The following is a 12746-nucleotide window of genomic DNA, read 5'->3' on the forward strand; positions in this document are numbered from 1 at the left end:
TTGAGAGAGAAGTAGGGAAATGGGGAAAGAGAGAAACATTGATGTGAGAGCCTAACATTGATCAGCAGCCTCCTCTATGCCCTCTACCAGGAATTGAGCCTTCAACCCAGCATGTGCCCTTGACTGGGAATCAAACCAATAACCATTTGGTGCATGGCATGATGCCCAACCAGCTGAGCCACACCAGCTAGGGCAGAATATATTATTCTTGGCTGGTAATTTCTTTTTCATCGTTTGAATATTTGGTTCCACTCTCTTCTGGCTTGTGGAGTTCCTGCTGAGAAGTCTGATGATAACCTAATGGGCTTTCCATTATGAGTTCCTTTCTTTTCCTTGGCTGCCTTTAGAATTCTTTGTCATTAATTTTTGACAGTTTTAATAATATGTGCCTTGGAGAAGGCCTCTTTGGATTGAGGTAAGTAGGTGTTCTGTTTGCTTCTTGGCTTTGAGGATTTGACTCTTTCCATAGGTTTGGGAAACTCTCATCAACTATTTGTTTGAATAGGTTCTTCGTTCTCTTGTCCATTTGGAATGATTCTTGGAACATGGTATTGAACATAAGTAATTCTTTAATGAATGAATGAATGAATCCCTTAACATTTAGATTTTTCAAATAAATTATTCAGCAGTTGGCTAAAATAAAAACTATGGAGACATTTAATAATCCTATATAATAAAAGCCCAGGAACAATAACAGCTTAACGACCAGAATGACTGCTTGACCAGCCGCTATGAGGTGCATTGACCAGCTCTCAGTCCCTTCCCTTCCCAAGCCCCGGCCCACAGGCTCTGATCACAGGATGGCGAGTGGGGAGCCACAGGGGTCCCAGGTGGGTGGCGGTATGGCTGGACTAGGGACTGGCGAGCGGGTGGGATGGCAGACCTCTTGGTCCCACCCTTTGTTCTGCAGGCTCTGGTCGCAGGATGGCGAACAGTAAACCACAGGGAACTGGGATGGGTGGCGGTGGGGCGGGACTAGGGGTTGGCGAGCGGGCAGAAGATGGCCCTGATGGCAGGCTAGGCCTAGGGACCCTACCCATGCATGATTTCATGCGCTGGGCCTCTAGTATAAAATACACATCTACATGTCTCAAAATTAAGTTAAATTAGTTTATATTTTTGTTTATTTTTTTCAAACTATCATATTTGCAGGCAGTGTTTATTAGATGCACAATATTTTAAAAAACAGCTCATGCCCCGACCGGTTTGTCTCAGTGTATAGAGCGTCAGCCTGCGGACTGCAAGGTACCAGGTTCGATTCCGGTCAAGGGCATGTACCTTGGTGGCAGGCACATCCCCAGTAGGTGTGCAGGAGGCAGCTGATCGATGTTTCTCTCTCATCGGTGTTTCTAACTCTCTATCCCTCTCTCTTCCTCTCTGTAAAAAATCAATAAAAAATATTTAAAAAAACAAACAAACAAAAAACCCCCCAGCTCTTAGCTTTTAATATTCAGCTTATTTTTAAAAGGTAATTATTGTTCAGGAAATAATTCACTAAAAGGCAAATATTAGGATAGCAATAGGAAATGTTGATTCATTAAAAATATCTTGATTCATCACTTTTTGCTTATCTTAACATTTATTTATTAATTCTAATTAAAATCATCAACCCTTTGTACTAATTAGAACTAAAGAAGAACATCTGAATTGAAGAGTGAGAGAACCTGGGAACCTGAGGCCTCACTGAGACTCCCAGAGGTCATTATTTCTGTGTGACTGTGGGCGAGACAAATCCACGGTTGCTTCTGATGGCTTCTTGAAGTGCTTCCTCCAGTCTTTCCATTGTAGAATATTTAGGAAGGTCCAGAATACTATGACACACGAGTGCTCTTGGGTTATCTCTTTCACTCAACGTTTCAGGACAGCGAAATCTGATTCTCATTTCTTGTAATCCTCTTGCAGTCTGCCTATCATTTCCTGTAAGAAAAACTGAAAAGGAATCTTTGGTTAAGATATACCTTAGTGCCCGGCTCACGTGGCTCAGTGGTTGAGCATCGACCTACGAACCAGGATGTCATGGTTTGATTCCTGTTTAAACACATGCCTGAGTTGCGGGTTTGATCCCCAGTGTGGGGAGTACACGAGGCCGATCGATAATTCTCTCTCATCATTGATGTTTCTATCTCTCCCTTCCTCTCTGAAATCAATAAATACATATTTTTAAAAAAGATATTCCTTAGGAAGAACAAAATTTATTTTTTTTTTCCTTTTAAAAATTTTTTTATTTTATTTTATTTTATTTTATTTATTTATTTATTTATTTATTTTTTAATTTTTTTATTGCTTAAAGTATTACAAAGGGTATTACATATGTATCCATTTTATCCCCCCGCCCTAGACAGTCCCCTAGCCTCCCCTATCACCCAGTGTCTTATGTCCATTGGTTATGCTTATATGCATGCATACAAGTCCTTTAGTTGATCTCTTACCCCCCTACCTCCTGCCCCCCAACCCTCCCCGGCCTTCCCGCTGCAGCTCGACAATCTGTTTGAGGCAGCTCTGCCTCTGTATCTATTATTGTTCAAAAGTTTATAATGGTCTCTATTGTCCACGAATGAGTGAGATCATGTGGTATTTTTCCTTTATTGACTGGCTTATTTCACTTAGCATAATGCTCTCCAGTTCCATCCATGACGTTGCAAATGGTAAGAGTTCGGAAGAACAAAATTTAAAATGAAAAGAAATTAATCACTTAATTCGGTAAATATTTATTAAATACTCTTGTGTGGAGAGAACTACCTGGGACTATGGGGAGCATAGAAAAATCATGACATTTGGTCTTTGTCCTCAGTAAGTTCAAGGTCTGGTTGGGGGGAAATTACATAAGGTTGACCCTTGAACAGCGTGGGTTTAAACAATGTGGCTCTCCTTACATGAAGATACTTTTCAAAAATACTGTAAATGGATTTTCCTGACGATTTTCTTAACATTTTCTTGTCTCTAGCTTACTTTATTGTAAGCATACAGTATAATATATATATATGTATATCTATATATAAAATATAGAAAATATGTGTTAGTAAATTGTTTATGTTATCAGTAAGGCTTCTGGTCAACAGTAGGCTATTAGTAGTTAAGTTTGGAGGGAATCAAAAGTTATACAGAGACTTTCCATTGTGTGTGTGGCCTGGGATCAGTGCCCCTAACCCCCAGGTTGTTCAAGGGCCAACAGCACATGAAAAGATAATAGCAAGGTACAGGGAGGTTTATTTTAGCACAACCAAGAAGTATGAGGTGAAGAGCCTGATGAAAGCCCTAAGACTGAGGGCAGGGAGAGAAGGGCCAGGCTGGGGTAACTAGGAGACTTCACAGAGGTCACATCTGGCTAGTTGAGTGCGGTGTGGAGGAATCCTAAGGAAAAATGCCTGAAATAGAGAGATATACATGAGCTCACTGAATGTACAGACATGAATGTACAGATGATGGAACCACTGGGCTGAAGTACATGTTTCCCATTAAGAGAGCATACTGGAAAGGTAGTTTGGGTTTGTGGAAAAGTAGGCTGGGTTTGTGGAGAAGTTGTAATTGTCCTCCAGCATCCTCAGTAGCAACAAAAATAGCAAGAAGAAAGAGGAGCTGAAAAATGGGATAAGGAGGTGAGAGAATGTCATTGTGTGCTGTAGGGAAACTTTAGGGTTCCCTCTAGGAAAAGTTTGTATAGCCCAAGGACACAGAGCTTAGTGGTCAATAGCCTGGGCTTTGGATCAGCCTGCTGTGTTCAAATTCTGGTTCTGACACTCACCAGGTATCTGAACATAGGAAGCTACTAAATGCTCCAACCGCTTTTTCCTCAGATGGAGAAAATAAATACCTACCTCATAAGGTTGCTATTGGGACAAAGGGTGTTAATAGCTACAACGTGATCAGTACAATGGCTGGCATAGAGTAAGCACACAATAAATGCTGTTATTATCATCAATGGTCATTGCTACTATTATTATTTCTAAAATAATATTAGACTCAGTATACATTGTCCTAATTCCATGGGACTTGATTATTAACTGAAGTTAAGATAAAAAGGCTTGATTTGGAGCCAACTAGAATGAGGAAAGTGGATGCAAACTAAAATTGGAGGTGGGATTAGAGTCAGTGTAGAGAAGGGAGTAAAATAGTGACATCTTTATTATAATTTTTTAAAATGGTGAACAGGTTTATGTAAGAGAAAAACCACTGGTCCAGAAGGGAACTTGGGTTATAACCCGTGTGTTTCCATTAACACACTTGATCCACCACAAATAAGATATTTATCTTTTTAAAAGATATGTACTTATAGATCCTTCTATTACTGTAATACTTACAGAGGAATTGTCTTTTTTCATCCAAAGTTAATCTGTGGAAAGCTTTCCAAAACATCCGTATAGTAGGATGTGATTCATGGTATTCTGGCTCATATACTGAATTCTTGAGAAAAAGAAGGAGGAAATGGGTCTTAGTGGGGAACATATAAACAGTTCAGAAGAATTGGGGGCATTAGTTCGTACCTACCTTTTCAAATTGTTTCCAGTCATAATCAGTATTTCCAATTATTGCTGTCCTTAGTTCTTCAGGATGGAAAAGTCTAAGTATCTCTTTGTCACAGACTTCATAAAATCCTCTCTGAAATGCCTCATAAACTGCCTTTACAGAAGTGTTGAAAATGTAATCAACACACTGAGAAACATAGTCGGTCCTGGAAGGAAACGGAAAAATAAAAAAAGCCCAATAACATACTTTACCAGTGCCCAAAATATTCTTGATTTTGCCCTTTTTACCATTTCTATTAATGAGCACACAACCCAGTACTACTCTAAGATATAAAAACATCTGATCAGCTAGAAGGAAGGAAGGAACCTTGGAGCATAGAGCAGAAGGAATAAGGCTTTGTTTTATTCCCAGTTTCCTAGCTACAGACAGGATCATATCTTAAAAACACTAAAACACTCCATTCTCCTGCTTAAAAACTTTCACAGGCTTCTCAAAGGCCGAGCACAACCTCCACAGCAGGATCAAAAAGCCCTCCATGATCTGACCGCTACCCTACTCTCCAGCCTCTTCCCACTTCCATTTGAGTCTCTGGCCTTCCTGTCTCCCTTGTAGTTAGGCCATAGCATGCAGTGCTCTCCCCTTTCCTAGCAACTTTTATCACTCATCAATATGTATGTCTTTCTCAGGGCTGGTCCTCTGTCCCTCTTTCCCTCCACACTGACATGTCATTGTGTGAAAATTATTTATGCAGCCTGTCCTCTCCACTACGTGAAGAATTTCCTGACGGCAGGGTTGCTACTGGAGCTATTTCCACCAGAAACATAATAGTCTCCCTCCCCTCTAGCATCCTTCCTGGACTATCCTATCTATATCAATCCCTCTCTGCCCTCCCCGGTAACCAGTGGCATGCTGGTAAATGTTTAAAAATCAGTTATCCGAAGGGAAAGAGAAAAAGGAAATGCTCATTGGTAGCATTCGCCAATTTCTGTGGTGTAAATATTCCCACTATGGCTGATTTCAGGTTACAAACACTTTAATAATAAACTGTGAACATTTTTGAAAATTTAACAACCAATCAGCTCTCACAAGCTGGTACCAGCTGCCTCTCCAGCACACCTCCAACCTGTAACTCTAGTCTCTTCATTGGATTTAATTTTCTTCAGAGTATTTATGTGACATTCTATTACATAGTAATTTATTCTTGTATTGCCTTTTGGTCCTACTGGAATTTAAGCTCTATATTATGTCTGTCTTTTTCACTGCTATATCTCCAGCACCTAGAATAGGGTCTAGTACATAGTAGGGGCTCAAAATAATTGTTAAATGAATAACTAGTGAAAACGGCTACAAAGGAAATATTTAATTCTGACTCCTTTCTCCTCTTCTCTTACCCTATAACTGTTTTATCTTTCTAAAAGGTGAGGAACTAAAATGATCATCTGAGAAGCTAAAATACATTTATAAAGTAAAGTGACATAAACATTTTATGTGTATTCAATGCATATATTCTAGGTCTCAAAACTTACTTGTTGGTTTGGTCCACAAGTATAGAGATCCCATTTGTAATTAAATCAACATTATGTTGGTCCCATCGTAGCTGTAATATATTCAGGTAGCAAGCATGAAAGAAAGTCTCAATAATCAACCATATTACCATTATTGCCAATTTACAGGATATCCAAAAAATGCATACACACTTTAACAGCTGATAGCTCAATTGATGTTTCTTTCTTTTCAGATTTACCCCATTGGAATGAATAATTATTCAAAGTGTGTGTACATGTTTTGGGACACTCTATGTTCTTCCCTAACAAAATTTAAATAACTTGGAGGTAAATAATTATTTATGCAGTTCAGCCTTTTGAATACATAAAACATTTTAAAACCTACCCTAGTATATGTTGTAGATTGCTTTTAAGCATACATTGATCCATTTAGTTATTTACATAGATTGAATAATCACTTGTATTTGCACTTTATTTGTGAGTACACAGACATAAGGTAAAAAATGAGGAGCAGGTAGAGAGAAAGTCTTACAGTACAGAAGTAAAGTACCATTCAAAAAAGGCATCCCAGATTTGAGATATAATAAAACTAGAGGCCCGGTGCATGAAAATTCATGTACTGGAGGGGGTTTCCTCAGCCTGGCCTGCCTCCTCTCACAGTTCGGGAGCCCAAAGGGGCGCAAGGCGACCCGGCAATCAAGGGGAAGACCATGCCCACATCACACTTCTGGTGCTGCCAGTGCCGAAAGCGCAAGCCTGAGCCGGCTGTGGTTACCTGAGCCTCGGGCGGCCCTGAGTGGCTGGGGGGCTGAGGGAACTCTGGAGGTAGGCGCCCCAGGGGGGCTGAGGGGACTGGGTGCGGCCATCTAGTGGCTGTGGGTGCCTCCATTTTTGAGGGCGTGTTTGTCAATTAGCATATTCCCTCCTTATTGGCTGTGGGCAACACCATCTTTGAGGGTGTGACAGTCAATCAGCATATTCCCTCCTTATTCGTTGTGGGCGCTGTCATCATTGAGGGTGTGATAGTCAATTAGCATATTCCCTCCTTATTCGTTGTGGGCGCTGTCATCATTGAGGGTGTGATAGTCAATTAGCATATTCCCGCCTTATTGGCTGTGGGCATCACCACATTTGAGTGCGGGGCAGTCAATTAGCATATTCCCTCCTTATTGGGTGTGGGCATTGCCATCTTTGTGATGGCCTGAGGGTCAATTAGCATATTCCCTCTTTATTAGATAGGATTATTTTTTATAAAGATTAAAGCTAAAACATAATTTGTTGTTCACTAGTACTGTGAACCCTGAGAAAGAAGATGCCTACTAAGAAGGGCTCCTTGGGGCTAAATTAAAAAACAACAACAGCCTAGAGCTGTTTCTACACAGGGACCTGTCATGCAAACTGCACGTATGGGAGAACCTTGCACTGAACTACCTGCTTACACTGTGTTTCTGCCATGTGAGCCAGCCCTTCTAAAGGAGTTCCTGGAATCCTATTTTATCCAATAGGACTGAGGCTTTCTCCATCCAATAGGAGCTGCACAATTATATCCCCATCAACATCTACATGGACCAATCAAGGCAATGCCTTTTGGACCAAGCAAACTGTAAGCATATGGAGTCCTCATTTGCATGAGGATAGATCAATCAGGGACCAGGGTTGGGGACTTCTGTCTATATAAGCCAGTTCCTCTCTGACTGGGGGAGTGCACTTTCCATTTCCACTGAGGACAGGACTATGTTTCCCAGACCGAGCTGAACACCAAAGAGGTCTCACTGGGGCGGAGCGCAGCAGACCAGCACAGACAAAAGCAGTCTGCTCAGATGGAGCCGACCAGAGTGGAGCAAAGCAGAGTAGCCCAGCCCAAAGCAGACCCACAAGGAGCAGACCAGAGCAGAGCACAGGAGTGAGGAGGAGAGGAGAGCAGAGCAGAGCTGTCTAGCAGAGAGGGGCCTGGCCCCAGGGCTGCCTCAAAGCCATGCTGTTTTCACAGCTGTGCTGTATCAATTGAGCTGATTTGCCCTGAATAGTTTCCTTCACTGCACACCAACTTGGGAATTCCTGTTGGCACTGAATTGGCCAATAACCATGGGTTGACAGTACTCACAGAAAAATATATGCAAAGTGCTTCTCCAATGTCATCAGCCTCATAACTTAGAACTTCTTGCAAATTCCTAATGAAAATTTTGGTTTAAAATTTTTATTTATTGGTCTTAAAGCATTTCAAAAGTAATAAATGTTCAATGGAATAATTACGGGCAACACAAATGTATAAAATGCCATGTAAATTTCCTCTCCTGCACCATCCCACTCTCTCTTTCTAGAGTTAACCTCTATTTAGTTTTGATTGCTTGAACCACTGCTAACACAGACACTGCTGTGTCTTGGTAGAAATTACAATAAAAAGTCCCTTCCTCTAGACCAGTGATTCTCAACCAGGGTGATTTTGCCCCCCCACCCCCAGTGGATATTTGGAAAAATCGGGAGACATCTTTGGTTGTCATAATTAGAGGAGGGTTACAAAACAAAACAAAAAAGCAATTAGAGGAGGGTTGCTACTGGCATCTAGTGGATTAAGTAAGCCCATATGCAGCTCAACATCCTATAATACCCAGGACAGCCTTCCACAATAAAGGATTCTCCAGAAAATAATGCCAGGCGTTTCCCAACCCCTCCTCTACATTGACAATACAGGGCATAGAGTATAAATCTAGCCAGTGTGTTCTTCCACTAACAGTACATGAGGGGAAAATCCTTTTCCCCAATCTGGCTGTCAACTCTGTATTTTATGAAAAACCTTTTGATAGCTGTCAATCTATAAAGCAAAAAATGACATTTCAATTGTATTTCCTAAATTACTAGTAAGGTTGAGCATATTTTCATTTTTTGATTAACCATATATATACATATGTGTGATGACATATATACAGTACTGGGGTTGGCAAAAGTAAGTTTACAGTTGTGAGTACGTGAAATATGGAGTTTATTAATCATTGTCTTATTGTTTTTATTTTGTATCCTTACTTATGATTTATCTTTAAGATAATGATGGCTGGTAATTTAACCTACTTTTGCCCACCTCTGCATATTTATACATCAGAGATACTGTACTAATCCTCTGTCTAATATATACTGGCAGTATTTTCGTCAAAGGATATAGTTTACCTTTTAACTTAGAACAAGCATTTTTCAACCCTTAAAAATAAAGTTGATAACATGCTGATTTATTTAAATAAAGTAGATATGATTAAATACAATTCATTCAAAATAAATATAGTAGGTATGATTCGCATTAAGAATACTGTGTACTGTCTAAAGCAACTGTTTCCATCCGGATAAACTGAAGACACCAGGCATTGTTTATTGTACTGGTCAATAATTAGAGAAACATTTGGCCTTTTCCATTTTTGAAGGTTTACTTGACTATAAGTCATGCTAAAATTCAAATTCATCTAAAGGGCATACATTTATTGAAACTGAAGGCCTTTTGTGTGTCTGTGTCTCTGTGTGGAACATCATTTATGCCGAGACAACTAAGACTTACTAGATAAAGTCCTAGGAAAAACGTTTACTTACTTTCCCAAAAGGGGACTGAGTTCTTTTAAATCTTCCAGTGATGGCTTTTGGTCCAGAAGTTTCTTAAACAGAGCCAGTGGGAAAGGAATATCCGCAACATTTAAATGGTACAGGGAGAGTCCACACAGCCTCCCAAAGAGGAAATATCTCTTCTTCTCAATTTTAGGCTAGAAAGGAAGCAGGAAAAATAACCCCAGCCATAATGTATTATAAATAATCAATAATCACTGGGAAATTAGATTAGCAAAAAATGTTTTTGGTTCCCTTTTCTAAGAATCACAAATTAGGAACAAAAGGGGCTTCAAGAAAATAAAAATTTGAGGTTCTTACTCTGGCTGTATTACAGTTCAAAATTCTTCCATAAGTTAAAATACAAATTAAGAGTTCACAAGATTAAATAAATGAGTGTACTTTTTGTTCATAACAGCATATCTAGAATATTAAAAAATATGCTCAGATAGCCTTATAAACTAAGGTTTTCGATATTTAATTTTACAGTCTTTGCCTTCAAATTCACATAGAAAAACAACTCTTTGGAAGAAAGGGTGAACTTTATCTACACTTTGAGCAGGCATCAGGCATGCCAGGTGTGTGTCAGAGGAGTGGTGTCCCTTCGGCAATATAACCCTCAACCAAGGTGTCCTTACAGAGACCATCATAGGGGTCAGGGAGGGTGAGTGGAAGGAAGGAAAGCGTCCTGATGATATTGGCTTCACTCTCCTCTCTGCACTGGCCACATCTGGCCATACTATCACTACAGCCCAACCAAGAGATCACTAACCTGCTAATCTTTTAAGATTTCTTTTCCAGCAACAGCCTTGCTGTTACTAGGTGCATGACTCTGAGCCACCATCTACTTGTCCAATTTCTTCTTAGAGTAATTGTGAGGATAAATGTTAAAATGTCTTTGATTTTTGAAAATGAGTTAAAAATACAAGTATACTCCAAAGGTGGCCTCCTCTAACCTGTTCAGTTTTTATTTCCTGTATCTGTAATGGGTCCCCTGGTCCTAGCTGATTCAGTCTTTTCACGGAGCCATACTTGAATTAGACTTTTATTTGTTTTCTATCTATCCGTATAACACAATGCTTAAGAGTAAGGGGTTTGGCCTGGCCGGTATTGCTCAGGTTGAGTGTCCACCTATGAACCAGAAGGTCATAGTTGGATTCCTGGGCAGGTCACATGCCTGGGTTTTGGGCTCCATCCCCAGTAGGAGACATGCAGGAGGCAGCTGATCAATGATTCTCTTTCATCATTGAAGTTTCTACCTCTCTATCCCTCTCCTTTCCTCTCTGAAATCAATAAAAAATATATTATTAAAAAAAGAATAATGGTTTCATCTAGTTCTGAATCCATATTCCAGCTCAGTCGCTTGCTAGTTAGATGTCCATAGCTTATTTAATCTCTCTGAACCTGTTTATCGATCTGTGAAATGGGGACAAACTATCTACCTCACGGAGTTGATGTAAGGGGTCAGCAGTACGCTATTAGTTATGTTTGGAGAGTCAAAAGTTAAACACAGACTTTCCATTGTGTGTGGAAGAAAGGGATCAGCACCCCTAAACCACAGGTTGTTCAAGGGTCAACAGTACATCCCTTGCTTGCATCTTTTTGATCTATTTTGTCCCGATCCTTCAACATTAACCTCAGGTCTCCACTTTTCCATTACACTTTCTCCAATTCATTTTCCCTTGATAACTTTCTCTCTAATAAAATTTGATACTGCCCTAAAATTTTCCTGGAACGTTCACATTTGGATATATGCCTTGCTTGTTTTATTCTCACAACAGTCCTGTAAAGCAGGCAGAGCAGAAATTATGACAGCCATTTTATAGGCGAGGAAACCGAAAACTCACCCACCATCACTTGAGATTACAACTCTGGGCTTCCAATTCTACATCAGTGTATCCTTCCCTAGCTTCCGTGCTCAACAACCATTACACATAAAGTCAGCAATCCAAACTTTAGAAACAATTGCTGAAGTTCCTGGTGTTTTAGTCTTATCACTCTATCTACAAATACAAAAAGAGGAAAAGAATTGTGTCGTATAATAATTTGAATCACTCACAATATTTAATACAATGTGGAGTCTCATGAAATAGTCAATAAATGCTTGTTGTTTGACCCATAAAAATCCTACCATTTGTACACTATAGCCATTTTTATTTTCTAGAAATTCATTCTTTCTCAAAAAGATACAGATCACTTCTCAGTACTTTTACACACCCACTCATCTTTCCTCTTCCTTTCCTTGTTCCCTGGGTCCCAAACTTCTACTATGGAAAGAACACTTGGGAAATTTATCAGAAAGGGGATCCATAAATTGAGGCTCAACATGATTCTTTTAGAATTATTTTCTCTGTGTTTCTAATAGAGAAACAAGTTTTTTATTATTTTAAGGTATGTTTACATTTTGAGGATCCTTGTAAAAGTATAATCATTGCAGAAATGAACTGCCTTATTAGAATTAGCAATTATCTCTAGGATTATATTAATAATTTCTCTTCTTATAGAAACATTTTAGATTACTGCATCTCAAAATCTAGGAAACCACACAAATATCCATCAGAAGTGACTAGATAAGCAACATGTAGTACATCCATACAATGGAATACTACTCAACAAAAGGGAATGAGCTTTGGTTACATTCAACAACATGCATGACTCTCAACATAATTATGCTGAGTTAAAGAGGACAGACACCAAGACTACTTATGCTTCCATTTCTGTAAAATTTTAGGAAATTCAAAGTACTCTATAGTGACAGTTGTTGCCTGGGCATGGGATAGGGGGCACCAGAGGCGTAGCAGCAGGGGAGGAGTAGGGTTAGAAAGGGATATGAGAAAACTTTGGGGGATGATGTGTAGGTTCATTATCTTTTAAAAAAATATATTTTTATTGATTTCAGAGAGGAAGGGAGAGGGAGAGAGAGATAGAAACATCAATGATGAGAGAGAATCATTGATCTGCTGCCTCCTGCACGCCCCACACTGGGGATCGAGTTTGCAACCTGGACATGTGCCCTGACTGGGAATCGAACTGTGACCTCCTGGTTCATAGGTCAACACTCAACCACTGACCCATGTTGGCCAGGCTATTTTCATTATCTTGATGATGGTGAGAGTTTCACTGGTATATATGCATATCAAAACTTATCAAATTGAAAAAATCTATGTGCTGTTTATTGTATCTCAAGTGTACTTC

At 39.6% G+C, this 12746-nt stretch overlaps 1 protein-coding gene across 2 annotated transcripts in view; it reads right to left on the reverse strand.

Moving 5' to 3' along the window:
• Window positions 1-1435: 1435 nt before the first annotated feature.
• HERC6 (HECT and RLD domain containing E3 ubiquitin protein ligase family member 6) overlaps window positions 1436-12746 on the reverse strand; it is a 69008-nt gene continuing 57697 nt past the window's right edge. For both annotated transcript variants that reach the window (XM_059665681.1, XM_059665675.1), the window contains 6 exons: window positions 9543-9709; window positions 8074-8140; window positions 5991-6061; window positions 4486-4669; window positions 4299-4401; window positions 1436-1929 (listed from right to left, as the gene is read on the reverse strand). In XM_059665681.1, the coding sequence (XP_059521664.1) occupies window positions 1703-1929; window positions 4299-4401; window positions 4486-4669; window positions 5991-6061; window positions 8074-8140; window positions 9543-9709 (819 nt within the window). In that variant the 3' untranslated portion in view covers window positions 1436-1702. The remainder of the gene's footprint in view (window positions 1930-4298; window positions 4402-4485; window positions 4670-5990; window positions 6062-8073; window positions 8141-9542; window positions 9710-12746) is intronic.

Source organism: Myotis daubentonii, chromosome 1 (genome assembly GCF_963259705.1).
Source record: "Myotis daubentonii chromosome 1, mMyoDau2.1, whole genome shotgun sequence".
NCBI lineage: Eukaryota > Metazoa > Chordata > Mammalia > Chiroptera > Vespertilionidae > Myotis > Myotis daubentonii.